The following is a 28,000-nucleotide window of genomic DNA, read 5'->3' as shown; positions in this document are numbered from 1 at the left end:
GACTACTACCAGCATTTCCAGTTCAAGCATGGAAAAAAGAGCGTCCTTCGCTCTGTCCTGTAGATTTTGGCAAAAGGCTCATGCCAAATGGGGCTGTTAAGCCAAGCAGAAAACAGCATTTTTATTCATTCACTTGTTTTATAGAAGGAATGTTTTACTTCCATTAGCAGCCCTTGGAGAATCCAGTGAATTCCCAGTGGTATTTTTCCTGCCTGGATTTTAGCTCTGCCTGGAGATTTAGGCAGACAGACATTGTTCCAAGCCACAAGGCAGATGCAGGCCACGAGGCTGGGTGGGGCTGAAGATGGGTGGTGGAAAGCACAGGGTTTGAGCTGAGAATGGCCATAAGGGAGATGAGCATTTAAGGACTGCTGCAAGGGAGTTGGCAAGGGAAAGCCGAAGGAATTTGTTTTTATCTTGCCTTTCCTGTGACGTTCACAAACCTACAGCCTTGTGGCTCTCAGCTTTTCAGGTTTTCTTAAACCCAGCACAAAATCAACCTTTTTCTTCAGCTGGCTGCGGGTGGTTTCAGCCTCCAAGTCCTCTGGAGCAAGAGGAGCCTCACCTGGACTTGTTTGGATGAGCCCAACCAACAGATGCTGATTCTGGCAGTGGTAGTCAGCCCAATAGAGTACTTGCTTCACAAGGACCTTTAGGACTCTTTGAACTACAGTGTGATCTGCTGAGGTTTGTTGTGCTATAATGGAGAACTCGCCAGTGTCAGCAGAGATTTTGCTACACAACAATATCCCAGACGAGATCTAAGTTCTGAGCAAAACACAGGACTGCAGCAATTAATTCCCACTGTCACTAAACTTCTCCCCTCCAGAAGTTTACTGCTCTGTTGCTAGGACAATTTGTAAATTCAGGAGGAATGTTATATATTTAAAGACTTCTTCTGGTGAAACGAAGTGAGCTGTAGCAATTTGTGCTATGTATACAGAAAGTAAAGTGCAGGGCTCATGTTTGATGTCAGTTATAAAGCACAGAATCATAGAATGCTTTAGGTTGGAAGGCACCTCAAAGATCATTCAGTTCCAAATTGTGGGCAGGGTCACCAACTACTAAATCAGGTACTGGATCAGATCACCCAGGGCCCTCTGGTCTGGCCTTGAACAACCCCTCTGGGCAGACTTCCAACACCCTCCCAGCGAAAATTTACCTCCTAACATCCAATTCAAATCTCCCCTCCTTAAAACTGTTCCCCCTTGTCCTATCACTATCTACTAGTGTAGATAAAGGCATAACGCTCCCTGCTCTCAGTAGGTATTCCATGCTCAAAGCTGATGTTTCTGTTACTCCTTGCTGTATGTTCTCTGTTGGATCCAGCACAATGTATTTTCCCCTAAGGCTATCCATCTTCTTGGGGGACAATAGGGACGGGAGGCCATTTGCTGCCTGTCCCAGAAAGTGCACATTTTGCAGAAGTTCTGGAAATTTGCTTGGCTCTATTTCCCAAAAACCATCTCAAAAGGGCTGAGATCATTCCCCTAGTCAAACTGGAGCTGAAAACATTATGCTGAAATTCTAATTTGCTTCTCTTCTTAACAGGAATTGCTCACAGTCAGGTGTCTTCGCAGCTGATTCCTGGGGGAAGAAATTAGTTCATAACTCACTTGTCAAAACTGAGAGGATGCTGGAGAGGTGCAACTGATGAAGGTACCACCTTAATTCCCACTGATTCTTGTGCTAGCCCAGATAAGGCTTCCAGTTGTTCCCAGTATTTCCTCAGATCCTTCTCTACCAATGCTCCCTTTTTCTCTGTCTCTGGAATCCCCATTTGGTTCTTAACAGACAGACTTGCATTTAAAAGAGATGGGGAAGAGCAACAAGAGATTCAGTAGCTGGTTAAAATACAAAAGCAAGAAGAAAACATTGAGTAAAATTCACAAAGTGTTCTTTATCAGGGTGACTTTCAGCAGCATCCTCCCAGAATGCGTTAACTAGAGTTTTGGGAGGGCAATCATAGAACTGCAGAATCACCAAGGTTGGAAAAGACCTCCAGGATCACCCACCTCCCACCAGTATTTCCCTACTAAATCATGTCCCTTACTACAACATCTACACGTGTGTTGAACACCTTCAGAGGCAGTGATCCCCCACCTCTCTGGCAGCCCATTCCAGTGCCTGACCACTCTTTTGGAGAACAAATTCAAGCTTTCCCCAAAGCCCCAATTTCTCAAGGTTTAGACTTTGACAAAAGTTCTAAAGTGAGTTCGGGATCTTCCCACTCTTCGAGCCTTGCTCCTCACGCTCCTGCTCTTAAGACCTGCCCCACAGCCTTACCACCCGCCAGCCCCTCTCCCGGCCCCACGCACCCGCTGAGCCACCGCCACCGCCACCGCCACCGCCGCCGCCGCCGCCCCCTCCCCCGACGGGCCTCGGTGCTCGGGGGGCAGCGCGGCCCCTCCCCGGCCGGCCCCGCTCGGGGCGGGGTTTCCCCACTTTTCAGGCCGGCCGCGGGCCCGACCCGCCGGCGGCATGAGCCCTGCGGCGGGGCCGCGATGCCCAAGGAGCGGCCGCTGTGGCGGGGCGCGGCTTTCCGTCTTTGCGTGCTCTCGGCCGCGCTGCTGCTCTGCCTGCAGCTGGCCGTGCGGCGTTCGTGGTGCCCGGAGGAGAGACCCCGGCTGCCCGCCGTTGCGGCGTCGGGGCGGGCGGTCCCTCAGCCCCGCGGCACGGCGGCGGCCTCGGGGCGGCGGCGGGTGACCTACGTGCGGAGCGGGCGGCGGGGCGGCCGGCCGGGCAGGAAGGTAGGGCAGGGACGGGCGGGGGGCCTGGGGCAGCCCCAGCTCGCGGGTGCGACGCTTGGTTTCTGGAAGGAACGAGAGGATTGGGATCCTTGTCGTGGGGTGTTCTTGCTGTCGGGGCTGATGCTTTGTGCGGAGCTGGCGCTTGGGGAAGCTGGAACGGCCGTGTGGGAATCGCACTGCTTATCCCTAGAGCTGGGGCCTGAGCAGAGTGAATAGCTGCTGCCTTAGCAAGAGTAAAGCCATAGGCTTCTGTGGAATGGGCCAAGCGTGGTGCTGGTGTTAAAGTGAAGCTTATTTAGAGCTGAGTTGGTGAGTGAACTCTGGGGTGGTTTGAATTCAGAGTTTTGCCTCTTCCTCCGTGAGGAGCTGTGTTGGAGAAAGGGAAGTTCTGGTTCTGCCCTAGCTTTCCTGGATGGTTTGGAAGGGGAAATTATTGAATGCCACGTTCCTCCAGCACTGCCAGAAGTGAGGAAGGCATTGTCTTGTGGTGCCATTGTTTGAGGCTTGGGGAGACCTTACTGTGCTCGTTCAGCTCTCTGAAAGGAGGTTGCAGTGAGTGAGGGTTGGCCTCTTCTGGGTAACAGCGATAGGCTGGGAAGGAATGACATCAAGTTGCACCAAGGGGGGTTCAGGTTGGATGTTAGGAAAAATTTCTTCTTCAGGAGATTGATGAGGCAGTGGCACAGGCTGCCCAGGGAGGTGGTGGGGTCACCATCCCTCCAGGCGTTTGAGAAATGTGGAGATGTGGCACTGAGGGATGTGGTTAATAGGCATGGGGGGGATGGGCTGATGGTTGGACTAGATGGTCTTAGTGGCCTTTTCCAACCTTAATAATTCTGTAAGGACTACTGGCCTTGCAGTGTGCTGTGATGTAGACACCTGGTTGAGGCGCCTGGGTCTTGCAGTGTCAGTTCTAATGATTTTGAGATTAAGTTACTTTGTATTTCCTCAACCTCCATATTTTGAGTGACTGTAATTCCAGAGAACCTGTGGATACCCTATCCCTGGAGGTGCTCAAGGCCAGGTTGGATGGGCCCTGGGCAGCTGAGTTGGGAGGTGGCAGCCCTGTCTACAGCACAGGCTGGGACTGGGTGGGCTTTGAGATCTGTTCTATGCTGAGCCATTCTGTGATTTGAATTATGAAATAATTTCAGCATTCATATGAAAAACAGTTGTAATCATGTGAATTCAAGCAGTTTTTTGAAAGCGTGCACTAAGTGTGGCATTGAACACAGGAGACCAAAGTAAAGCATACACTAAACCAACATTACTATTTTTCTGAGGCAGTCCTAAGTTGGGAACCAGCAATATGAGAGTGCTCACCATGTGGCCATTTGCATCAGCATCCTTCCACCCATGTAGAAAGACACCTGGCTAGGACACAAGAGATTTGGGCCGGGGAAGAGGGGTGGAACCCTGAGAGCACGGGCCAGGCAGCTCAGCTGTGCCAGGTTGTGACTGCATTTCACCACGGTTTTTAGATGCTTTTGTGTCTTCTGTTTGTTTGCAAAACACTATCAGTCCATTTCTGGAGTCTGCAGAGGCTTTCAAGAGTGTTTTTCCCCCACTGGTGGTTTTGTTGCTGTTGTTGGAATATATTGTGATGTGTGAGCCAGCAGGATGGCAGTAATAAAAAAAATCAGTGAGAGCCAGCTTTGCTGTGTTTTCTCAGTGCCATTTCATTACAACTCTACAACACTTACATCACTGGTGTAAAACAAAAGACAGATGAATAGAATATTTCCACAAGTCTAGTTGAATATTTTATTTTCTGGCCATGTAAAAGAAATTGCAGTGACGTGCAGGGAAATTATTGTTGACTACTTGGAATCATGTTAAAGCTTTCTGAAGCAGAGCTGTAGTCAAGCAAACAGCACGAAAAGGGAGGAAAACCATACCCAGGCAGGGTGGGAAGGATGGGAGTTAGCCCGTAAAATGGTCCTTGTGTCTGCAATAAATTGCTGGTGTAAACATGCTTTATTTGTGATTGCTGATAAATTTGTGTCAGTGGAGAAAGTGACTGCATGGCAGATGAAAAGGTTTTGCCACCAAGGTTACAAGTGTCTGTCCCTTAGCACTTGGTGTTCAGGCACAAAGAATGCTAATTGAAAATCACTGAAAACCAGATGCTGTTGGTCTTGCTGACAAATAATAGTCAAAAATTGATAGGATAAAATCGTAGAATGGCCTGGATTGAAACGGACCTCAATGATCATGTAGTTTCAACCCTCCTGCTGCAGGCACGTTGCCAACCACCAGACGAGGCTGCCCAGAGCCACATCCAGCCTGGCCTTGAATGCCTCCAGGGATGGGGCATCCACAGCCTCCTTGGGCAACCTGTTCCAGTGCGTCACCACCCTCTGTGTGGAAAAACTTCCTTCTAATACCTAACCTAAGCCTCCTCTGTCTCAATTTAAAACTGTTCCCCTTCATCCTATTATCAAGAGATTTATGTTTATAAAATGACTCTAAACTCTGCTGGTGCTAAGTGTTGCTATGGGAACACACGGAATATATTGCAAAACTTCAGCTATATGTAAGCAGTTAGAATTCTGACATGTACTTGCTCATGCAGTAGGTATTGGTGAGATCCATATCCATGTAGCGCAGCAGTATGGGAGGGAAGTTTGAAAATGTTATTGCAGACTCTGATAATTAAAAAAATAATGAAATGTTGCATTTGGAATTTGAAATAACAGCAAATTCTTATCACAGTGGTTGTGATAAAAAGTTATGTTAGGTTCTTGTGTTTTGAAATAGAAGGGGAGGAAGGCTTTTCAATGAGTCTGGTTAGGAGAAGTTGGATTTACTTGACTTTTGGACAGATTTATTTCCGTGTAGGAGGAGAAAAAAATAGTTATATGTGGTGCAGTGCAGTTACATACAAAAAGCAAACAACAAAACCCATCAGATTTTAGTCTGGGCAGATGTTTTAGGTTCCTGTAGCTCTACTTGCTGAAGCTCGCAGTCTCAGAGCTGTTTCTCTGATAAAAACCCAAGTTTGACTTATTGTGTTCTGCCCAGGTTTAGCTGGGTTTTGCGGTCCAGGGTTCCCCGAACGTGGGCTTGGCGTAATGCTTCCATCCCTGGGCTGTAGCCATAGGTGTATTTTCTGAAATGGTGCGTTCTGTGAGACTAGAAGCAAAGCACTAGATTCAATTTTAAAGCTGTAGTATCAGCAGTAAATCTTTGTCTCTTGGAGTTATTGAAAGATGGGGAGTATGGAACCTACATACCCAAGTGAACCTGATGTTGTTTTGGATACTCTTTCACATCTATGGGTATAAAAATATTTGCCTTCAGTCATTTTGAATTCTACACATCTACAAAGCAAATGTATTAGGTATTTTCATGGCATACTTGTATGTGTATTGTCTTCACGCCGATTTCTTTAAAAATCTATACAACTTTGGATGCTGCTTGAATAGAGAGTTACTCTGCATCTTGATGAGCAAGACCCAAAACTCTTAAAGAAAACCTGAGAAACTTCAGAAAGAGAAAACTCATTTCCAAGTCAAATAATGGCTTGTCAGATTGTGACTAATGTCTTAGCTTCTACAAATGTGAATCACAGCTATGATTTGGTTGCAAAAAAGCAGTGTAATGCTGAAGAGCTGGATATTATTTATTCTTTGGAGCATTGTTAGTTCTGGACTCCTCCAAGCTGATGACCTCAAAGGGAAGGAAAAGATGTGAAGGGGTAGAGGAAGGACCTCTAAGGAAAGCCTGAAAGAGCCAAGACTTGCTTTAATCAGGAAAAAAAAAAAAAGTAGGTTATGAGAGATGTGCATTTAAACTTGTCCAATTGAAAAAGAATTTTTTTTTTTTGGTTTGGAAGTGCATAATGACCAATTGTTCTGTAGGCCCACTGCAAGTGGGACAAGAAGTAACTGCTTTAATTTTCAGGCAAGATATTAGGAAAATATTTTAGCTTTCCAGCTGGGTAAGCAAAAGAAAGGCTCACAGAAAAAGTGTGAAGTATGTGAAGAGACATAACAGTAAAGGTATTAGTTGTGCTGCAAAGCACAGAGGTAGAGCTGAGTCAGTCTCCTAAGGTCATCTCCACATTTACCTGCCTGCCAGACTGCTTCTCTAATTGCAGAGCAGAATGTGATTATCCAAACTGGAATTTAGCCTGAACAACCATGTCAATATAATAAAGAGAGGTAATAGGGTCTTTTAAGACCGTAAGTGGTCATGGCTCTGGCTTAATCCCTGGCTAGAGAGACCAGAGTCCACAATAATTGTCCTGTGCTGATTGAGTAGCCCCAGAGGAAGGAACATTACTCAACAACTTCTTTCCTTTAGTGCCTGGAGATCTCTTACCAAAGATAAACTGACCCGAAGATTCTTAGATTGAGAGATTAGCATGAAGTAGCAGTTTATGGCTTCAGGCCATTAGTTCCTGGGGAACAGCTACAAGAGCCTCGTTTTTTGTTAGCTGTTGAGGCTAATGGCACAGGTTGGGACAGGTTATTGTGTTTGGAAGAAAACAGCAAACTTTTATTGATAACAGTTTTCAACAGCAGACAATCACGTGTTGGGAGTGCCAGCCAGCTGCTGCCTTGGGTGCAGCTGGGGGCTCCAAAGGTAGCCAAGCATGGACATCCTTCCCAAAGTCATCAAAAAAGAGCAACACTTCTGCTATTTCAGCTGCAGATGAAGTGTGTTTATAGTAGACCATAAAGAGGAGATGGTCATCTTATTTCTGATCCCGATGTCACTTGTGAAGGTAATGGATCACAAGAATAGCCTCGATTCCTACATGTCTAGAAGATTTGCCCTCCATGAATTTTTGAGAAGCTGCTGGGGAATTTTATCTTTCAGAAAGTCATAAGGCTTTATGAGATTTAATTATATCCAATAATACAGATTTCTTTCAAATACTTATTTGAGCAATATTTTCTTTCTTCTGTGAAGAGAATAACTTTTCCTAGATAGCTGTTTCACAGAAAAGGTGTTTTTTTTTTTTTTCCCCAGTTAAATTAATTTCACTGTTTATGGACATAATCCAGATATGGAGATAGCAATTTCTCCTGTTGATTTCTTGTTACAGAATTGGCTGTTTTGACAGTTGCTCCAGCTTTTTCTTCAGCCAGGCATAAAGTATGGGCCTAATGCAGAAAGTGAGACCATCATGACCATGGTAGCGTGTGTAGGAAAGAAACCATACTGACTCAATCCCACTTGCTGTTCTTAGCTCAAACTATTGATCTGGGCTGCTGTCTAGGAGGCAGGAAAGTGGTAGCTGGGACAAGTAGATACCTTCCAGTCTCAAGATTGTTCCTATATGTTGCTGACCTTTAGCTGCTGTTTTTTTGTTTGTTTGTTTGTTTTCTTTTTTCCTTCTAATGAGAAGAGTCTTTAATCTGGTGCTTGTGAGGGTTTCATCCCAGTGTGTTGTCAACTCATGTCTATGTTATCTGTCCAGGCAGGCCATTAGCAGAGCTGGGCATGGTGGGTGCTCACGTGCTACATGGCTCTTTTAAGCCACTTCTGCTGAACTGCAGGTGCGGTTCTGGTTGAAGTTGAACTGGTGGATGTTTGTTGTGAAACCAAAGTAAAGCTCAGCAGACCGTGATGGAGCTGTGGTACTGAAAAATCCAAAGGTGGTGGAGCATAAAACCCTGCAACAGCTTTGGTTGTTGTAGGCCACACTGTCCTTTTTCTGCTGCCCTAGCAAACCACAATGGTGAAGACCTCATTGACTTCCACCAGTTTTCAACCATGTAGGAGGGTCAGTGGTGGGCTCAGTGTCTCTACTGAGCCTCCATTGATGTAAGTGATGGAGTGTAGGATCTGGGGCTGTGTTGTGTTCCAGTGATACCAGTAGGTGACAGTGATGGCTGTCACTCCCAGCGCAGCTTAGATAGAAGTCTTAACTCATAGATGATAAAGTCTGTGCAAACCACCACTAAGCTTTGTGGCACCTACAGTGTGCCTCTCTTATTCCCTGTTCTAATGTTAACTTGGAAATCTGTTTGTCTTGGACAGCCGCTCAGCAATCCAGAGCTATGTGCAGTGCATGTGAGTCACTGAACCAACCTGAGTGTTTTTGTAGCTTGTAGAAACACAGCAAGGTACTTTTGTGTATGTTGAAACATTGTCCAGGATCATTCTGGTCAGTGGAAGTCTAAGATCAAATGCAGTTCTATTTGGCGGAAAGCTAAAAACAGGAAAAAATAAAGATTTGTAGATTTTTTTTTTTTTTAATTTTCTATTTTTTATTTTGGTAAAGTATGTATATGCTGGAACCTGTTATGTTGCATTTCTCACTTTGATGTTGTTGGTGTTTATGTTCCTGTATACAGAAGTGACAGGGTGACTGGCTGTCCTGGTTTGAGTAAACAGACTTTGGAGTGTAACGGACACCGGGTGCAAATCAACTGAAGCCCTGGGTGGCACAAGCAGATGCTGTGATTTTGAGTTCACTCTTTGTGATAATACCATGTCCACAGTGGGAGATGGCTGCAACATTTCCAGCTGCTTACGCAGTTGTGAATAAAAGATGTTGGCTCCTATGAAATGGACGTGTATATTCCTCTCACCTGATCTCTTTCTATCCTGTCTCTGTCAGCCTTTCTACCAGATCTGCTGCTGGCGTGGGCTCCAGCTGATGCTTGTTCAGACTCTGTTATCGGGGTTGATGGGATGGCTGTGGGTGACTGCTGACCTCACAGAGTGCAGGTTGCAAATCCTGGACCTGAAAGCTCTCTGGCTCTGCAGGAGCATCTTGGTTTTTTTTTTTTTTTTTTTTTTGTTTTTGTTTTTTTTTTTTTTTTTTTTCAATATTTAAGAACTATTCCTATAATTTATGTCCTCCAGGACACATTTGTAAATACAATAAATAAACCTTTTCTTGTGTCTTTGTGTAATGATGAATGTGGTAGTTCCAGCAACGGTTATCATGTGTACAGAAGTCTCTTTCATTACTGTTGTTTTCCCCATGTGTTCTGCAGATGGGAAGAAAATGGCTTTGCAGTGCTCTTTGAAATTCGGTAGCAGAGAGCTGTCTTGTTTTTACGAAACCCAAATCTGAGGGACCCTTGGGAGGATCCATCTGCCTTAAATTTAGATGCAAAATCTCTGGTTCTATATACTTGTTAAGGAAAGAGCTAACCAAGAGATTGTTTAACAAGGGACCTGCTCACATTTGCTTCAGGGATGGGGCATCCACAACCTCCTTGGGCAACCTGTTCCAGTGTGTCACCACCTTCTGTGTGGAAGGCACTTAGCCTTATTGAACCTCATTAGGTTCTCATGGGCCCAAGATCTGAGCTGCAGCTTTAGGTGTGTTGCTGTTTATCTTTCTGGAAATGACAAAATCCTGGATGGTTTCCAGAACTGATCTTGTGGCTCCTGCCGACTAAAGGAATGGAACGCTATGCCCTTCTTGAGGTGTGAAAAACAGCCTGCAGAGCTTCTCAAGATAGGGCCTTTGATGAGCTAGCTAGGCAACATATCTCTTAGGGATATCCCTCAAATAAGGGATGCTCAGTGTTCTTAGGATTGATTTTGATGAGATAAAAAGTCATGTGCTTGTTTGTTTGTTTGCTTTGTGACAGACTGGGAAAAATTAACCTAGACAGAAATTAAGCAAAGAAGAATGTGTTGATGACGTACTGGGGATAGAAGTGGCTGGGAAATGGGTGCACTTGAAACTATGTTATAGCCAGTGAACACAAGCATCCTAGCATCAGATCCCTTGCTGCTTTAACCTCCTTCTGGCCCTGTCTGTTCCCAGCCCTCTTACTTGCTTTTGTCATGGCTTGCTAAGCCAAATAACCGGGAGCTTGAAAGCTGGTGAGCTTTATTTAGCAACCTCTTTCATATTTTACAAAGAGACAGTATTTGAAATGCTAGGGAGAAGAGATGGCAATGTCTACTGATGCAACATGTAATTTTAAATATTATTTGCCACTTAAAGGCCTAAAATGATAAGAATCAGTTGAGATGCTTCCTGCAGAGTTAGCAGCACTTGTGGTGGATAGAGACCTAAAAAAAAAAAAGCCACAAAGAAATGATAAACTAAGTTAGTTCTCATGTGTCTCAGTTTGGACTTTGCTCATTTATGTTCTCCAGCACTGGAAATTTCAAAGACAGTGAACTTTGTTTCATCTTGAATAGGGCAAAGTAGTAGTGTCTTGTTCATTTTCCCTCACTCTTTTGAGAAAATTAAACAAGAAGCAATTATGTGTCAATTGGCTGCTGCTGAGCTGATATGTTTCTCCTTAGTTAGATGTCTTGATTAATGGTTTGATCTTGTAATTGTTATTCATTATGAAATCCATGGGAATTCTGGGTACATCAGGAGTTCATGCTCAAACTGCGTAGCTGATTAGTACTATGATCTGTGCAGTGCTTAGAATTGGTGATAAGACATTGGAAGATGTCCTTCACTGAACAGAATGGTGCAAATTTGCCCAAGTGTGTCTTCTGTGATCTTATAGTATCTGGGTCTATGCCTACTTATGTGCTTTGAGAGAAGCTTGATTTCCTTCTTATAAATTGAGAAATAAATGTGAAATCTTAAATTTAAACTTAGCAACCTGTAAGCCAGTTCTCATTCCTTTTCTAGGTAGAGACTGGTTGCCCAATCCGTGGCCTTGCTTTCTTTGAAGGACTTTTATGTAGACTACTCTCCATTGCCTGGAGCTATAATCACATTAAAAACAAGCAAGAGAATATGTAGACATCTAAGGCTAGTGTGCATTTCAATCTAGTGGGCTCCATTATCTTGTTTTATTAACTAATGCATGCATAAAATAAGAAGCTGTTGAAGACAGAATTGAAGTTAGGCTGTTAGTCTTCCCTGGCTGCCCAGCAAAACCCAGCATGATCAAGTGAACAGGTTGTCTGTTGGGGAACAGAAGCCCTTAGGTCCCTGTCACATCTGTGTGTCTGCCTCTTCTGAGATTTTAAACTGTAAAATCTAAATGCTTGCAGAAGTCCTGCAACCTTTCAGTTTACCTGCCTGTTAGAATGTTTACTTTATCATATTACAGATGTCCAATTCCAGCTAGTTCCCTCTCCTTCTCCCTAGGCACAGAAGATCCTTGTTACCAGTAGGAGTGGGTCCTATGTTTTGCTTATGGCCATGGCCATGGTCACATATTTTATGGCTAAAATTCAGGGCTGAATTCAGGGCTATACAGATCTACTGATCTTCCACTGGTGTGGATGCATTGCCGCCGCAGGCTGGTGGTGGAGGAGTTTTCTGATGCTCTGAATTGCTCTTTAGGCTAGGAGGTGAATGGATCACTTCCTTTTAGACATCTGCACTCCACTTGGAAGAGGGAGAAAGCTGTGCAAGTGTGAAACACTCTTATTCCTGTGGAAGCATTTTTACTTTAATAACTTTTTTTTTTTTTTTTTTGGCCAGTCCTTAGCCTCAGGCAAAGCCAGCTGAAGCCAGTGCATAGGCTGCTAGAGACATCCCAATCTTTACACCATGAGTAGAGTGCTGGAATTTGCACAAAATAAACTCAGTTTATCTGGCTAGCTGAATATTTACTGATAAAGTCTGTTTGTTGTGGGCGGTGTTTTGAATATTGAGATGAAGCCAGCCTAGGGGAAAATAGCTTTTTTTTCTTCTCCTCCATTGTGTGGTTTATGACACCTCTCATATTTTTTCAACCAAAGAACTTCCTTTAAAGCAGTCAAGTCTTGATTCTGCTTAGCAGAAGTCTGAATGTGAGAAGCAGTGGCCAGTGATTGCTGTATCTGTTCCTGGCTGTCCTTATCCTTAAGTGCTGGCACATAGGCACTGCAGATAATTCACTTGATTAACTATTAGGCTGCTTAAGCAGTTTTGAGAATTTGCCTCCATAAATTTCAGACCGTTGTAGCTCCTGGTCTCCTCTCCCTCAGATGAGTTACCACTCTGTCAGCCGCTGGATAGTGCTAGAATTTTGCTGCCTGATTTATTAGTTTGTTTTTTTTTTTCCCCCACCATAACAACAAAGTCCCAATTGCTATGCTGTGTAAGGAATACATTAGATGCAGCAATTCTTGAATTTGTGGGTGCCTACAAAATGAAATTTCGGCTGGTGCTCTGGAAGCTTTCTGTCAGCTGTGGGCCTGCTCCCTGCATCCTGCAGGTGTGCGGCCAGAGCCTGGGTCTGCGGTTGGGTTTACAGAGGGCTGGCAAGCTGCTTCCCAACACCTGTGTCCTGCTGAAGCCAGGGATTCAAGCTAGATTCAGTAAAGCATTAGTCACTCAGTCCTCAATACATCCAGCTCTGCCTTGTTAGCTTTGGAAAGGCCTCTTTGCTTTCCTAAAGCCATGTTCTAATTCTTTGAGCAGTATAAATTCTATTACTTAATGTTGGTGCCAAGCATCTTTTTTTTTTCTTATTTTCTTTCTTTGCTTGATATGTGCTTTTTGTATGAGATGCTGGTTTTGGTGGGAAAGGTGCAAAGTTAAAAGCAGAGCCTGAGAGAGCGTGGAGTTGGGTTGCACCCTGGGGCACACATTGCCTCGGTGTGCTGTGGGAGATGCTGGCCTTGCCAGGCAAGTTGTACTTCTGTACTTCTTTGAGTGCAAGCTTCAGGCCTGGGAAGTGAGCGCTGCTGGTGGGCTGTCAAGCCAGCCATGGGGTGACACTCAGAGCTGCCTGTGGACTCTGCCACCAGCAAGCAGAGTTAGCAGCACCCTGTAGGAGTTCCCAGAAGGTGAGGGAAAGCCAGGCGCATCCTAGGGGATCCCTCTTTGGTGTAATAAAAAACACACCCAACCTGGCACATGAACACCTCTGGGTATTAAAATTCTTCATGCACAAGTTGTGTCAAAACCTCATTTAAATTTAAGACATCTCCTTATTAATGCAGAAAGTGCTTCTGTCACATTGCCATTTTCCATCAGCAGGATTTAATTTCATAAGTGGCCTTGCTGCAGGGGAGAACCTGCCTCTATTAATTAGATTGCTTGCTCATCGTGGCGCAAGACTTCTGTTCTTCAGTTTGATTTTCCGTGGTCAAATTTCAGGATAATGCACATCAGTTTGACGGCACTGGGGCCTGTCTGTGGGATGGACTCTGTATGTGGTCAACTTGTTGCACAGCATGCAGCTGGTACCAATAGGGAACAGAGCAATTCCTCTGTGACTGGCTACTGTGACAGCTGTGTGCCTGCCTGTAGTGCTGTCAGAGATGCCTCTGCTTTAGATAAACTCCAAAAAGTGTAAAAGTAATGAAGATAGAAATAGGGAATTAGAAATATTTTTCTTTATGAATTCTTTGCAGTTCATTGTGGAGCTCATGCAGTTCTTGAAAATTTCACTGTTGGAATGGAAATTCTCAATTTCAATGTTGCAGAATCAGATGCCAGCTGTGCTTGCTTGCAGCACTCAAGATGCCTCATGCTTTAGGTGAGGTTTCTGTAGAATGGTTTCCTTGGTGAAAAGCTCTGCTTTAAGAAAGCCAAACTGCAAAGAAAAATAGAAAATACTAATATTAAAAAAAAAAAATAGTTTAGACATGCAGCTGTGCTGGAAATTCACTCAACCTTAAATGTGAGTCAGTCACTTTGGAAGCCTGTATTTTAAATTGTAGCTTACTGAACCTGTGCTAAACCAACTACTTCTACATTAATGATACAGAGTAGTATATTTATGCAGTTGTACATCCTGTGCACCTTGAATATAATGCTGATTACCATTCAATAAAAGAGAACTTTCCCTAGAGTCTCTCGAAGGAGGTCTGTGCTGAGGCTGAGACGCACTTGTTCTTTCCTATGGACACCTCTGGTTTGAGCAGGAGCTTTTTCACTTGTGTCACATCTAGCTTGACATCTGCAGCTATTCAGACTTACTGAAGAATAAAGTGCAATGAAAAAAGAGAAAAAAGAAAAAAAGTGCAATGAAGCAATAGGTCAGATTTGCAACTAAAGAGTGGTCACAGCCCTATAAAGTAAAAGGCTGTAGACTTTTTTTTGTGTGGGTGAGGGTCTAATCTGGGTTTCCTCATCTCTGATGTTAAATGTCTATGGTGTGGGTTCATCTCAGCCAGTCCTCTACACTGCTTTTGCAATTAATGGAAAGAAATGGAGATTTCCAGTGTGTGATTCATCTTTCTTATTTTAGACATCTACTCTATAGTGAGATGAATCACACCCCTAAAGAGCCTGTCTGCCTCATCTGTCCTGTCAAATAACAGCTTTCCAGCTGACCGTGGGAGTGTGGTCCCAGGTTGTCCTTGCAATGTGTGTTCTTTCACTCCTGGCTCTCCCTTGTAGTCAACCAGCTAATTGCCTCCAAGAATGTGGGAGTACTTCGGGGATCATTCGCTGCTGCAAGAGCTACACTGCTGTTAGAATGAGGAGCAGTGTACCAGGTTTGGCTGCCCTCACCTTCAGTTGCCCTCCCACACATCTCAGCAGGCTTTGCTTTGCTGGATACGTATCTCCTGCAAATGCTGACACGTGCCATACAGCCAGCATGCACTGCTGGGTTGCCGCACAGAGCTTTCACTGTGCCAGGAACACTTGTATTGAAAACACCAAAACCCTTAGAATTGTATGCTCAGGCATACATACTCAGAGAGAGCCTGCAGAAGATGCCTCAACCCGGTCAGTCACGTATGGAGGCAGTCTTCTGTAGCTTTCAGGAATGTGATCCACTAAATATGTGTTTGCTTTGTAATTACCTGACACTTTGCAATTTGAATCCTTGCTTCTTAAGAGAATTAAAAACAGAAACCTGCAAAATTTCTCCCGGGAGCAAAAATTGTTCAGCTGTATCCTTCCAAAAGGGGCAAGCATAGTGACTTGCAAGGTAAAGCCAGAACAGCTAGAGATGTATGGAAATGTATGTCATTTGTTTCCATGGCTAGCAAAATATTTATGATTATTGATAGAGTTTATTGCCACGAGTGCTTTTCATTCATATTTGGTTCTGCCTCAGATTTAAAAAAAAATGTCATTGCTGTCTAGTCAGGGGGTTTTGTATTTTTCCCTCATTTAAGACAGCAGCATATGTATTGACAAGTCTTTTCTTTCTTCATTGAAAGCACCGGACTTGTTGGCAGGGCACTGGGATTCCAAACTTTTTGTTTATAAACATGGCTGGTATTTTAACGGACTGCTAAACAGGAAGGAATCTTAAACAAGGGAAAAGTGAGTTACTGCCCTTAAAATAACAATAATAAAAGCAAGATAAATTCCTGACTAATTCCCTTTCAAATGCAAGCAGAAGGGAAGGAAAAGAGTGGACTGTTTGAATTTCTGGACTGAAACTATACAACTGATCTGGGAAAAAATTCATTATTTACATTGCTGTGTTCAAGTTAATGCTAGAAAAGCAAGAAATTTTGTCAGCCTACAGTTCTACACGTGGAAGTTAGTGGTCCCTTTGCACATGCTGATTTAAACTTTCCATCGTAATTTGAAATTATTTTAGGAAAAGTGATAATGTTACATATGGTACAGGTCATTGGGGGATTATCAGATGAATGCTGCAATGGCTGATAAGGGAGAAAAGTATGGAAATAAATGGTCTGCAGGGAAAAGTCACCACTGATTTTGGCCGGGTTGGTCAAAAGGAAATATCAGTCCATATGTGTGAAATAAGTGGAAAAAGAAATCAGACCTTCAAATGGATCTTTAGCTTTCTTAAGAAAGCAGTGGCATTGACTTAATGCTATTATCTCTTCTCATGAAAATGTGAGCATCAGTGTGGGTAAAATCTTTTAGATACCCATTATACATAAGAGAATGAGAAGGTTGCTGTCCCATATTGCTTGTGGTAAAGTCTGAAGACTGATTTTTTTTATTACAGTGCTAACTTCAGGTAATGTGCTTATAAGTAAAACAATGTACCTATAGAGAAGCTTCAGGATATTCAGGAGGATATTTTTAAGTGGTATTGTAACTTTTCAGGAATAAACCTGTTCTTCCCAAAGCGGCTGGTTCAGAGGGGTCGAGTACCTTTTGTTTGTGGAGTTCAAGGGAGCAAATGCTGTGGAAGAGGCTGAAAATTCAACAAGGGTTACAGATGAAACAGGGCACAGCAGCTTCAGGAGGGCATTTGGTCAGCCCTGGGCATGGCTGTACTGCGTTGTCAGTGTCAGCAGGTTACCCCCTGCAGGAGACCAGTTTCAAGAAGTGTGCTCTGTTTTCATTCCCGTCCACCTTTCCAGATCTTATTGTAATGTAATGAATGAACTGCTTGGTGTGGGTGTTCAGCAGGTGTCAGAGCAGATCTCTCAGATGTATTCATTAACAAATGGAAATGGGCTTCTTCATTGCAAGAAGCCAGGGACCAAGGGGGGCATTTCGAAACTATTCCAAAGCATTACCATGAATTGGGAACTCTGTTTTAGTAAGCCACAGAAGCAGCATTTGTATGATGTTCCTAACTGTAAAGAGGTTGATTTTTTTTTTAGTTTTTTTTTTTTTGGTATGTGTGTGTAACTGACTTAGTAAGCCACTGGGCTTTTTATCTCCCTTTTTGTGTGTTTGTTGATAAGTTTTGGAGATCTACCATTGGGAAGGCAGTTTGTCACCTTTAAAATTTTAAGCAGCTGAGAATAAGCCATGGTGCTTCTCTGATACTGCACTCATTGGAAAAAGAACCTCACTCATGTGATTAATTAAAAGGCTTTTTTTTTTTTTTTTCCTTCTCACACTGGCTACCCTGTATTTCTGCTACCTAATGTGGTACTTCTCATACAAATAGATTGTGGAACAACTGGGCTCAGATGTTTAGGTATCTGGGGTTTCTTCTGCTTGAAAATGATTGTCAGCCTTCATTTTCTTTTCAGCTTTCGAGCCTGTTGAAACAGCAGCACTTCTGTCATTCAAACGTTATTCAGCCGTGTGCGCTGTGACTCATTCTGAAAGATTACACACTTCTGCTTCCCAAGTGTGCACCTATCCTCCTGCTGTGCTAGTTGCTTGCAGGCTGCTGTCTGAAAGCAGTGTCTCAGGGTACATGTTGCTGCAGAGCTTTTTGGCATTTGGCATGGTGCTGTGTAGGATGTAGGAGCCCCCGGCTATTGCAGGCAGCAGGCTTCAGGGTGGGAGATGCTATTTCTGTCTATTTCTGGAAAAAAAATAATTATTAAATATCCTTTTCAACATCTCTTTACAGCAAAACATAACAATACAAAAAATAAAGAGCTCACCCTGAAGGAACAATAAACCTCAGACAGACCTCCTGGCTGCCATTCGCTCCAGCCTGTTTACTTAGGCTGAAAAAATACCGGTTTATAGTATCAGCTCAAGGCAAACTCCATCTGGTCTGATGGTCCTCTTTTATCATTTCTCTTTTTCTGGGTTTGCCTTCTCTTTTTCTTTTCTGTGTTCCTCCCTGGTATCTGAAGGTCCTTTCTGTCATCACCCAGGCTCACGGTTCCCAATAGGGCTGACTGCTGCCTTCCCTCCAGTGCTGCCTACCAGCCCTCTGGTCTTGGGCTGAGCTCCTCACTTCTGCCATTTGACTCCATTCAGGCCAGTGATTTGTTATTTCCTTTCTTTTTTCAGAACTTCTTTGGAAATAAGGTCCCATGAGAACCCTCTTTTTTTTTTTTCTTTTTTTTCTTTTTTTTCCTCAGAATTATAGAAGGGCCAAGGTTAAAAGGGCCCTCTGGGTCCATCTGGTCATCCCCTGCTCAGGTAGAGACACTGCTACGTCCGGGTGGCTTAGCTTGTAGTTTATTGAATGTTAGGATAAATTTTATGGGGGAAAAAAAAGCACCCATCCTGTTCATTAAGGAAGCTCAGTTAATCATAACTGATTAAAGGAAAGCTTGACACTACCTGCCTAGCCATAGCAGTGAGCTATCATACCCAAGGATGAAGAATTGTGAGAAATCAATCTTAATGCAGTACAACTTAATACTGCACTTGTATTTCTGTCTACATGAGGGCAAAAGGTAACATGTCTGAACTGCCTAGCACAACAAAAGCAGGCAGAATTTGGAGAAGATACTGTAGATGGGTGTGAGAGCCCTATTGCTGTAAGAGCACATTCCTGGAAGACCTTTTCTGTTCCACTTTGAGAGGGAGGTGTTGTTTCGTAAAGTGACAAAGTACCCAAGGTTCAGAGCTGATGGGTCTCATGGGGTGTACTGAGACCATCTACTACAACTAGTTCTTGTTATGAAAACAAGGAGTTGTAGGGCTAAAGGGACCCACACTGGCATTTTTCTGGGAAAACAGAGAATTCTGGTGTACCTCATCAGTCAAGTGTGGCGTACGAAGAGATCTTTTCTCAAAAAATGTGAGAAGCTTTCTTTTTGTAAGAGTCTAGATTTTGAAAAAGGAAAGAGATTGGTGAGCTTTCTTTTGGTGATTACCGTTATGGTACAAACCTTGCTTTCAGTGGACAGAGAGAGGAGATAGATGCAAAATACAAGGGAGAAATTTCACTCTTTTTAGATGTCCCAATATATACTGGTTTAGATACTCAGAGTTTTGTTTCCCTTGTTCGTTTATATAAACCAGTACTTACCTGGGTGTCCAGAATTGTGCCAACACTTGTGTTTTGATAAAGAGCTGTTTTTTTTCTGAATTAACTACATCTGCTTTTGATTGTGATAAATCATGCTTGGGTGCTCTTTCACAGTAGTTCATATGCTACTTTATTCTGGGATAACTTTCGAGCGCAGACAAGCCCCTAGGAAACTTTTTATTTGAAATGGAATCTCCTTAATTTGTTAGCTCTTGCATATTATGCTTGTACTAAGAAATTAATACAGTTCCTTTAAGGTATTTGTTTTAATTTATTTATGTATTTATTTTTGCTTTGCAGACTGCAAGGTGGCACATTGAACTGCAGCCATGGGCAAGTCCAACTCCTTCCTTGAACTATGAAGCTTTGAGGTTCCTGAAGTACATTAGCACTTCTCAAGTAGGTTTTTATTTCAGTTCTGTCTGATACAGTCTGTTCCTTTGCAGATAAGAAATTAAACTCACACCAACCTCTTTTTGCACTTGTTTTTGAATATGAAATTTATTTCTATAGTTGTTCAGCTTCACACTGATGGTCAACATGAATGTAGAGGTCAAAACAGAGGATAGAAAGTGTCCATATGAGTTCTTTGTAGAAACATCACTTCTGCACAACGACATGTATGGTACGTGAATTTATTTCCTAAAATAAAAGCAGAAAAAGTACTGGAAGGCCACATTTCTCACAGAGTGGTGGCTTTAGATATTCAGTAATGAGCCCTTGAATGCAGATTTAACCACACCATCATTTACGCTGAAGAGCAGCAAAAAACCTCAGGTCACCGAAATGTCATTCATAAGAGAATTTCTTTGTCAGTGTAATGGTTTCAAAGCTGTGACAGTAAACGCACCTGAAATGTCTGAAAATATTCTGCTCCACCCACAACTAGTACCTAAGAGGGTAGCAGAGAAATGTCTTACCCTCCAGCTTATGATACCCCTGGCAAAATGGTCAGAAACATGAAGAGGACATCTCTGCCCGGCACTGAGAGGACCAGGGACAAGAAAACACAGCAAGAGGCCTGCGTAGAGCTGCTTGGTTTACAGTGCAGAAGTTCAGGCTGAGGAGGCATATTAAGCTGAAAACAGCCCTCATCCCATTGACTTAATAAACAGTGGCAGATGCTGCTAAATTCCACTAGTTGGGGCAAAACCTACAAGGACTTCAGTTAGCAGAGAATTTATTGATTCTGACACAGTAATCAAGAACTTTCATTCCCAGAAGAACTGACCCTTGGGACAAGTGTAAGTGAAAACAAAAAAAATTAAAAAATAAAGAAATGCATGTTTCTGACCTGGCAGAGGTTGCAGGATTAACAGCTGAAGGGGTAGCACCATGGCTGATAGGAACATTTCTGGAAATGCGATCCCACTTGCATAGATGAGCAGAGGCACTTGTTATCTTTGCTTGCTTTTCAAGCGTCAGCTAATTACTCTGCTGAAGTTCAGGTTCTTGCCATAGCACAGAGCAGCTGACATCAGGAGATGCCATGTCATCAAGTCAAGGTGTGACCTCAGGAAGCATTTTCTTGTCAGTATCTGGTGACCAGACAAACTACCTTACATGTGCTGTTATTTGTGTGGTAGTTGTGAGTGGGAGCCGAGAACAGGACACAGCTCTGTGCTGCAGCATCTGTAAATCATACAACAGATGGGTGATGGTCCTAAAGATAGGGTTCAGGTCTTTTGATTTTAGTTTTCATTTTAATGTCAAGAGCTGTTAAAATTACTCCAAGTTCTAAGTGCTGAAATTGCTCATGAGTCAATTAAGTAGCAGCATTGCAGGATCTTTTGTTTTTCCATAGAGAGCACATTATTCTTCCATGTCTTGAAATTAATGCTTGTTGTCACAGTGCTGTTTATTCTTCAGTTATGTGGCTGAAGGAAAATGAGTAGTGGGGCGCAGTGCAAATCATCACTTACAATTTAGTAAATCCCGAGAGCAGCATGAATAGGTGCTTTATTAGCTTTTATGAATTTTCCATGAGAGTTAGGAGCTAAGCTGGACTAGGCAGGCGATGATGCAGCTTGCAGTTCTGTGAATGTAATGCTCCAGATAATGATATGTCAGAGCTTAAGCATCTTTAAAAAATCAGAGCTTTATTTACTTATTATGAAGCACATGGTGGAGAGTGCCTACCATAGCAAAGGCTGGATTTCAGCTGTTGTTCTTACCCCTGCTCTTGTCTCTGCTGTCATAATTTCCAATTTTTGTTGGTTTGTTTTTGTTTGGCTGTCTGACAGTGCTACCTCCCATCACTGCAGGCACAGTTAGTGCTGGGTTCAGAGAACAATTTCTGTGAGTCGTGATGGCTTGGCTGGGCTCCTGCAGGCTGAGTATCCCTTTTCCTTTTGCAGTACTTTAATTCTAACTTGAGACTCTTGAAACATAAGCCAGCAGAGTGCAGAAACATGTTATGACTCCTCAGTTTAGTTAAGCACTTGCTAAAATCCCTTTGTTATTGGATAGGGGCTGTTGCAGGGTCATGCTTAAATGTTTTTGGGAGATCCAGGACCCTGCAGGTGAGGTGTACAGCATACATTGCAGTGACACTGCAGTCTGTGATTACAGTGTTGAATTGTGCCAGGATTTCAACGTGATTCAGAATGCAGAACCTGCAAAACAGTTTGAAAGGGGAAAAAAAAATAAACACTTTAGTGCAGTGATAATGTCTTGTCAGGAAAACTGATTTCAGGGCATCATACTAATGCTTAATTATTTGCTTTTTAAACTGCGTTGTTCTTTGGGGGATTATGTAAGCCTTGAATTTCACCAAGCAGAACAGACAAACAAGGAAAAAAAGTGTTTGAGTTTCCATAGCTGTGCATCAGATTGACAGGCAGATTTAAACAAAACTTCTCTCCACTCTTTACCCAGAAGGCAAATTAAAAAATTAAAGGGTAAGCCTTAAGATGAAACATGCTTTGATTTCAACAGATTTCATGTGAGCACATGAACCTGAGCAGCCTGAGGGGCAACTCTGAAGCCATGAAGAGGCCCTGGTCAGTCTGCCTTGATGAGAGGTTTAGCCTCATCCACCGGCTCAGAAACAAGCAGTGCCGTCTCTATTCCCTGGGGTAAGTGCTCCATTTAACAGGCAGCAGATCTTTCTGTGATGCATTCTAGCATCAAAAAGCTTTATAAATGCAGCACCGGTTGCAGCAAAGCTGTCTGTTAAAATACTGGCTTTGTTCGGGTGTATTTATTGTGTGCTGATGTGCTTCTGTAAAGTCTTTTTAGGGAGAAACCTTTCTCTAGGAGGGTCTTCATTTTCCTTCACTTTTCTGTCTGTACTGCACAGTACGAAACCAAATTGCCTGATGGCGAGTAGCAAGTGGTAGTTCCAGCAGAAGAAGATGGAAATTAGTGAGATAAACTGAGAAGCATACAGCGTCTTTCCTGAGCAGAATTGACTTGCATAATTGCCAGGTACTTCAGCAGCATTACTTAGGAAACTTCGTTAACTACCCCTGGGATGAAACTGTACATTTCCATATGAGAGTGTGTTTGCTGAGCGCTTCAGGGGTGATGTGTGCCAAAGTGATAATAATGAAAGCAGTTGTTGGCTTTATTTTAAAATGTTTCTGGTGTGGACGTTGTTTACAGCACCTGAGATTGAAGTCATCGCTCTTGACAGAACTGCAGCCTATTTCCCTGCCGTTAATACCTCTGCCTCCTGGAAGGATGTGGGAGTTGGTCAGGCCTCTGGCACTTTGCATTGTGCTCAGGTGCACCAGGAGGGCAATCAGCAGGACTTGTGGCCACAGTACTGCTGCCCCACACAACTTTGCTGTCCTGTGAGCCAGCTTTAGTTTGGGGAGTGCTGGAAGACTTAATTTCTGTTGAGCCAGCACAGGCTGTTTATACTGAGCTATGAGAGTCGGTGTGTTACAGAGTGTGGAGCTCTCAGCTCTTATTCAGCTATACCTGTTGAGTACTGCTACAGCAGATAACAGTGCCACACCCCTTAGGTTGAATCCTGTCTACAGGGAGCAAACTCCTCTTGAGGAATTACTTTCTGAGTGTTTTTTATAATCCATTTCAAATAATGCTTCCTTGGTTTTAATGCAAAATATAGGTTTACATGAGGTGTTTGGTTTTTTTTCCTCAGTTTTTCCCATTGCTGTGAAAATTTGGGGAGATCCTGTGTTATCTCACACTTAAGTCCAGATTATACCTGCTCAGCTGCAGTACTGGCACATTGCTTCAGGCTCCTTTCAGTTTTGTGCAGGGAGAGGTGCATTTGGTTGGAAAATCAGGTAAGCTGAGCAACCTTCTGGAGGCAGCTGTAGCTTTCCTTTGAATATAGAGGAAGTCTAATGTGACTGCTGACTTTTAATGTCTTGGCAAAGTACCCGTTGTTCAGTGGAATTAACTTGAAGGGTAACATCTATATTACGTGCTCATTAATATTGGACCTGAGCTCTGGTGCTAAAGTGCCTTTATTGATATTTAGCCAGACACAAAACAGAGTTGATTTAATCTGTTCTGGAAAATGTAAGTTTGACAGAAAGCTGACCAGCAATAAGATAACTTGCTGATGGTTGTGAACAAACCTGAGCTAATGAGTGTATTCCAGTATTTCATGTGGAGCTGCTCTTGATACTGTACAGGGAGCCCCAGTGCCAGGCTTTTGTAGCAATGGCGCATTAGGCTTAGCAGAGATTGAAACTGATGCTGTCTCTCCCATAAATCATCAGGTACACACGTGCAGTAAATAACCAGCTGTGATGTCTCTCGTGAAGCAGCTAAAAAGTAAAGAAGAAATATTTGGGCTTAAGGAGGAACAGTTTTTCAACCTTCAAATTCTCTCTGCAGCTTTTGGAGCTTGTTACTGCATGAGTCTTCCGTCAGACTCACTTCCTTTAGCTTTATGACAGGCAGAAAAATAATTTTGTTCTGAGCAAGACAAAAATCCCCTTTAAATATTTTTGTTATCTCATACACTTCATAAAGAGCAAATGGGGAGCAGCTGCTCTCGACAAAGAACTTCTTAGCAGAAGGAATGGATGGAGGACAAATGTGAAAGTTCAGCGTGAGTGTGATTGGGAATCCTGAATTAAATCCATAAATCATTAGAAATTGAAGAAAACTTGCTGCCTAGTTGTTGCCTTTGTGTATGCAGTAGAGAAGCTTGCTTGTGAATGAGAGTGAGAGCGTCTGTAATTTCTAGAGGTTTTTTTCAGATGAGCATTAGTGGAAGGCAGCAGTGTTTGTGCTTGGGGGCACAATTTCCTGGTGTGATATGTAATTGCAGTGTGCATTAGTGAGCTGTAGTTATTAGTGCTAAATCTGCTTAGATTAAGCTAAGTCTGTTACAAACACAACAGGCAGGCACTGGAGCTGCCTGATATAAATGAGTAGGATATCAGAAACGTAACCGTTGAGGTTTAAAGAGTCTTACTGCAGTGCCACTTGAAACCTATTTTAAGAGGCTCTTAATGTGTAGGGGCTTTAGAATCCAGGCAGGGGATGCTTCTTTTTGTTATGAGCTGCAGAACTTGGTTATCTGTCTGTCTTTGAAGGAAAGAAAAAAAGAGAGAAAACAGTAAGACCAGAAAGGGAAAGCTGGACCCTAATGTAGATGCTCTTACACCCCTGTCCTGTGGTCCCTTTCGGACCTGGAGTACCCCGTGGGAACTGGCTGTGGGAACACAAGCGTGCTCCTCTTGTGTGGGGCCCATCTGCAGGATGCATTTTCTGATGCTTTTAAAGCTCACCTTCACCCCTGCTTCAAGGTCAGTCTGCAGTCCTTGTCTCTGGAGATGAGTTTTGTCTTCTGTTTTGCAGGAAAAACAGGTTCGTGTCCCTAGCGTTTTTGATTTATGTTACTGGAGAGAGCAGCTGGTCCCTCCTGATGGCCTCTCTGTTCTTCTGTGACATTTCTTAAGGTTGTCGTCTTTTATTTATTTATCTTTTTCAAGTAACACAAAGTTTTCCTTAGGAAGCCTCATTTGTTTACTTCTCCCGTGCTGTTCTCACTTGGTGAGATAACACACGAGCCTTGCATTTTTCAAATCTTCTGGAGATGACTGACCTTATTTTGTCTTATAAACATTTGTGATTGATTAGATCTCTCTTCAGGCATAAATTTGATCTGTTGCCAGAGTGTCAGATGATATACCACCACTTTCTTCACCCTCAACTATTATTTGTTCTCTTTTGCACCATTTTGCAGTCCACATGTGAATAACAATCTGCTCAAAGGCAGCCTGAGGTCTGCCTGCATCGGAAGCATCTGGCCCTCTGGATTGCACCAGCTGCAACTGTTAGAAGTGTGTCACGGATGCATGTGTCCATGGGTTGGTGCTAGGCTCATCACTCTAATGCTGTATTTGTCCCAGACAATTTGCATTTTGTTCATTTGAAGCCAGCTTTTCATTCCAAAGGGATTACACTGGTCTTCATTCATCTGTGTCCCTTCTGTAGAATGCTGTATGCAAACAAACGTGCCAATTCACTTGGTTAACTTTGGAACTTTTTTCCTGTTGTATTTTGAATGAATTAGAAGAAAACTGTTCTCTTTCTCTCCTACACATCTGCATAGGCTGGAATCATGTGAAATACGATTGTTCTTAAAAGTATGTTGTGCTGTTCTTGCAGTCTTTATATCCTTCGGCTTGCCCAGGACTCCTAGGGAGAAAATAGTTCAATGGAGAAGCTTTTGGGGCAGTGTTGTTGGTCAGTGTTAAAGCAGATGTGATGCCAGATAAGTAACTTCCAAATCATATCCGCTTTGCAACTTTGTTTCAGGAGTTGAATTCATTTCAGTTTAGCAAAATACCATCTATGCAAAACATTTAGTGCTGGCTTAATGTCATATCCTAGCATAGCGTGATGTAAAATTTATCACATTCCATATATTGGTGCAATTAGCCAGAATAATTTTTAAGATAAATGCTTAAGTATAATTGTGGTGTTGTCTAGCAGATCACAGAGGCAGCACATTGAAAAATACTGCCCTGCAGTGGTTTGTTTCTGGTAGATAGAGGCCATGCTATTACTATGGAGTGGATATTCTCAATTAGTACAACTGGTTGAAGCACTGATTAAAAAACTTGATTACCTCTCCTGTGCTACCTGTTTGTGTTTCCAACAGCACGATTTTGATTAAGTTTAAGGTTTAGCACATAATTTCAACCATGCTTGGTACAAACCTGTATGGGCAGCAGTGAGGAGGACATCATATTTCAGACAGTGGGGAGGGCCTGCAGGCCAGATATCTGATTGCAGTGGCAATGATTTCTTGAATCCTATGTGAATCATTTTGCAGTAGGAGGTGGGAATATGGAATAGCCTCATAAAGCACATATTTTCCTTGCAGAGACAGGGAGGGGTGCAGTGACACATTTTTTTTCTGTACAGGGGGGTTGCTTGCATTTCTTCTTCTTTGGGGATCTTTGTGAAATTAGCATTAATCTTTCTTTGAGTGTAAAAACACTTCTGTTGTTGGGAAGGAAGTAGTTTTAAATTTACGTTTTGATTTTCCTGTGCAAGGAGAAAGAAAGAAAATTGGTTCTTGTGTCCTGTCCCAGTTGTTGGCCACTATGGCACATAGTTGTATAGGCATAGCAGAAAATATATCTGATTTTTTTACAAAATGGTGCTGTATACATTTTGATTACTATTATTATATATATATATATATTCACTATTCCATTTCTATTCCTTTAAATTTCCTTTATCTAAGTACTTGTTCCAAATCTTCAGCATACATCATTGCCGTCTGTCAGCTTTATTTCTGATGATCACATCAGAATTAGGGTTAAATTGTGCTCAGTGCCATGGATAAATCTGGAGAAGCAACACAACAGTTCCTCCACTTTGCTTCAGTAACTAACAAGCTGAATTTTCCCTTCTTGCATGCTCATGAGCCCTCAGGATGTTCTACTCACCAGTAGGTCTTTTTGCAGCATTAATGATCACATCTTTTTTGTTTTGTAGACTGGGCAATGACGACAACCAGTTTGAGATCAGCATGGCTAACAGTGGATGCGAGGTGCATCGCTTCGACCCCAGCATAAAGTCAGCACACATCCAAGAAGGTCAGCACCTCTGGTATCATCGCCTGTCTGTTGATTGGAGGGATCCCAACCCAGCCATTGCTGCACATAAACTTCACAGCAACACAAAGAAGCTGGGCACGATATTGAATGAATTTGGACATCAGAAGGTAAGGACTCGGGTGGTACGCTTCTGACTGTTGTGAAAGCTGCAGAGCTTCATTCTGGAGCAGGGGGTTGGACCAGATGGCCTGCAGAGGTCCCTTCCGACTTCAGCCTTCCTGTGATCCTGTGATTCTTGTTCTCTCAGGAGCTCAGGTGCTTTCCCAAGTGATCTCCTGACAATAGATTTTCTTGAGAAATACTTGCAGTGCATTTCTTTCTGGAGTGTCTTTTCTGTCTTGCTTTTTTCCTAACTCTGGTAACAGCCACTCTGTTTTTAAATTGCAAGCTGTATGTTTAATACTTTCCTTCTCCTCCCTTGCTTTTCTGTTCAGCTGGCTGGTGACACTGAGTGTTCATTTTTCCAGTCCTGTGGAAGTTCTGGTTGTTGCCTGAGTAAGAGTTCTAAAATACTCATGCTGAGCAGTTTACAAAGAGAAGAAATATTTGTAAAAACAATTAGAAGAAGTAATGGATGGGCTGTTTATGTTTGCAGGGTCACTGATCCTAATTACAGTCATCAACAAAAACATCCTGTTTTGAAATTGGCAGCACTCTATTTTTTTAACATTTCTAATTTTTTTTTTTTAAGGAACTGTAAATACACCAGAAATGTTAGGTTCTCAAATAACTA

General features: G+C 42.9%; 1 protein-coding gene across 1 annotated transcript in view; it reads left to right on the top strand.

Annotated features, from left to right (window-relative positions):
• Nucleotides 1-2,477: 2,477 nt before the first annotated feature.
• METTL24 (methyltransferase like 24) overlaps nucleotides 2,478-28,000 on the top strand; it is a 44,283-nt gene continuing 18,760 nt past the window's right edge. The window contains exons 1-4 of the mRNA XM_052685845.1: nucleotides 2,478-2,750; nucleotides 19,502-19,600; nucleotides 22,139-22,278; nucleotides 27,146-27,374. Coding sequence (XP_052541805.1) covers nucleotides 2,505-2,750; nucleotides 19,502-19,600; nucleotides 22,139-22,278; nucleotides 27,146-27,374 — 714 coding nt within the window. The 5' untranslated portion in view covers nucleotides 2,478-2,504. The remainder of the gene's footprint in view (nucleotides 2,751-19,501; nucleotides 19,601-22,138; nucleotides 22,279-27,145; nucleotides 27,375-28,000) is intronic.

The sequence above is a fragment of the Tympanuchus pallidicinctus genome, unplaced genomic scaffold (assembly GCF_026119805.1).
Source record: "Tympanuchus pallidicinctus isolate F22 unplaced genomic scaffold, pur_lepc_1.0 scaffold1, whole genome shotgun sequence".
NCBI classification, from domain to species: Eukaryota; Metazoa; Chordata; class Aves; order Galliformes; family Phasianidae; genus Tympanuchus; species Tympanuchus pallidicinctus.
The sequence above is the reverse complement of the archived record's forward strand: the minus strand, read 5'-3'. Positions and strand labels throughout refer to the sequence as shown.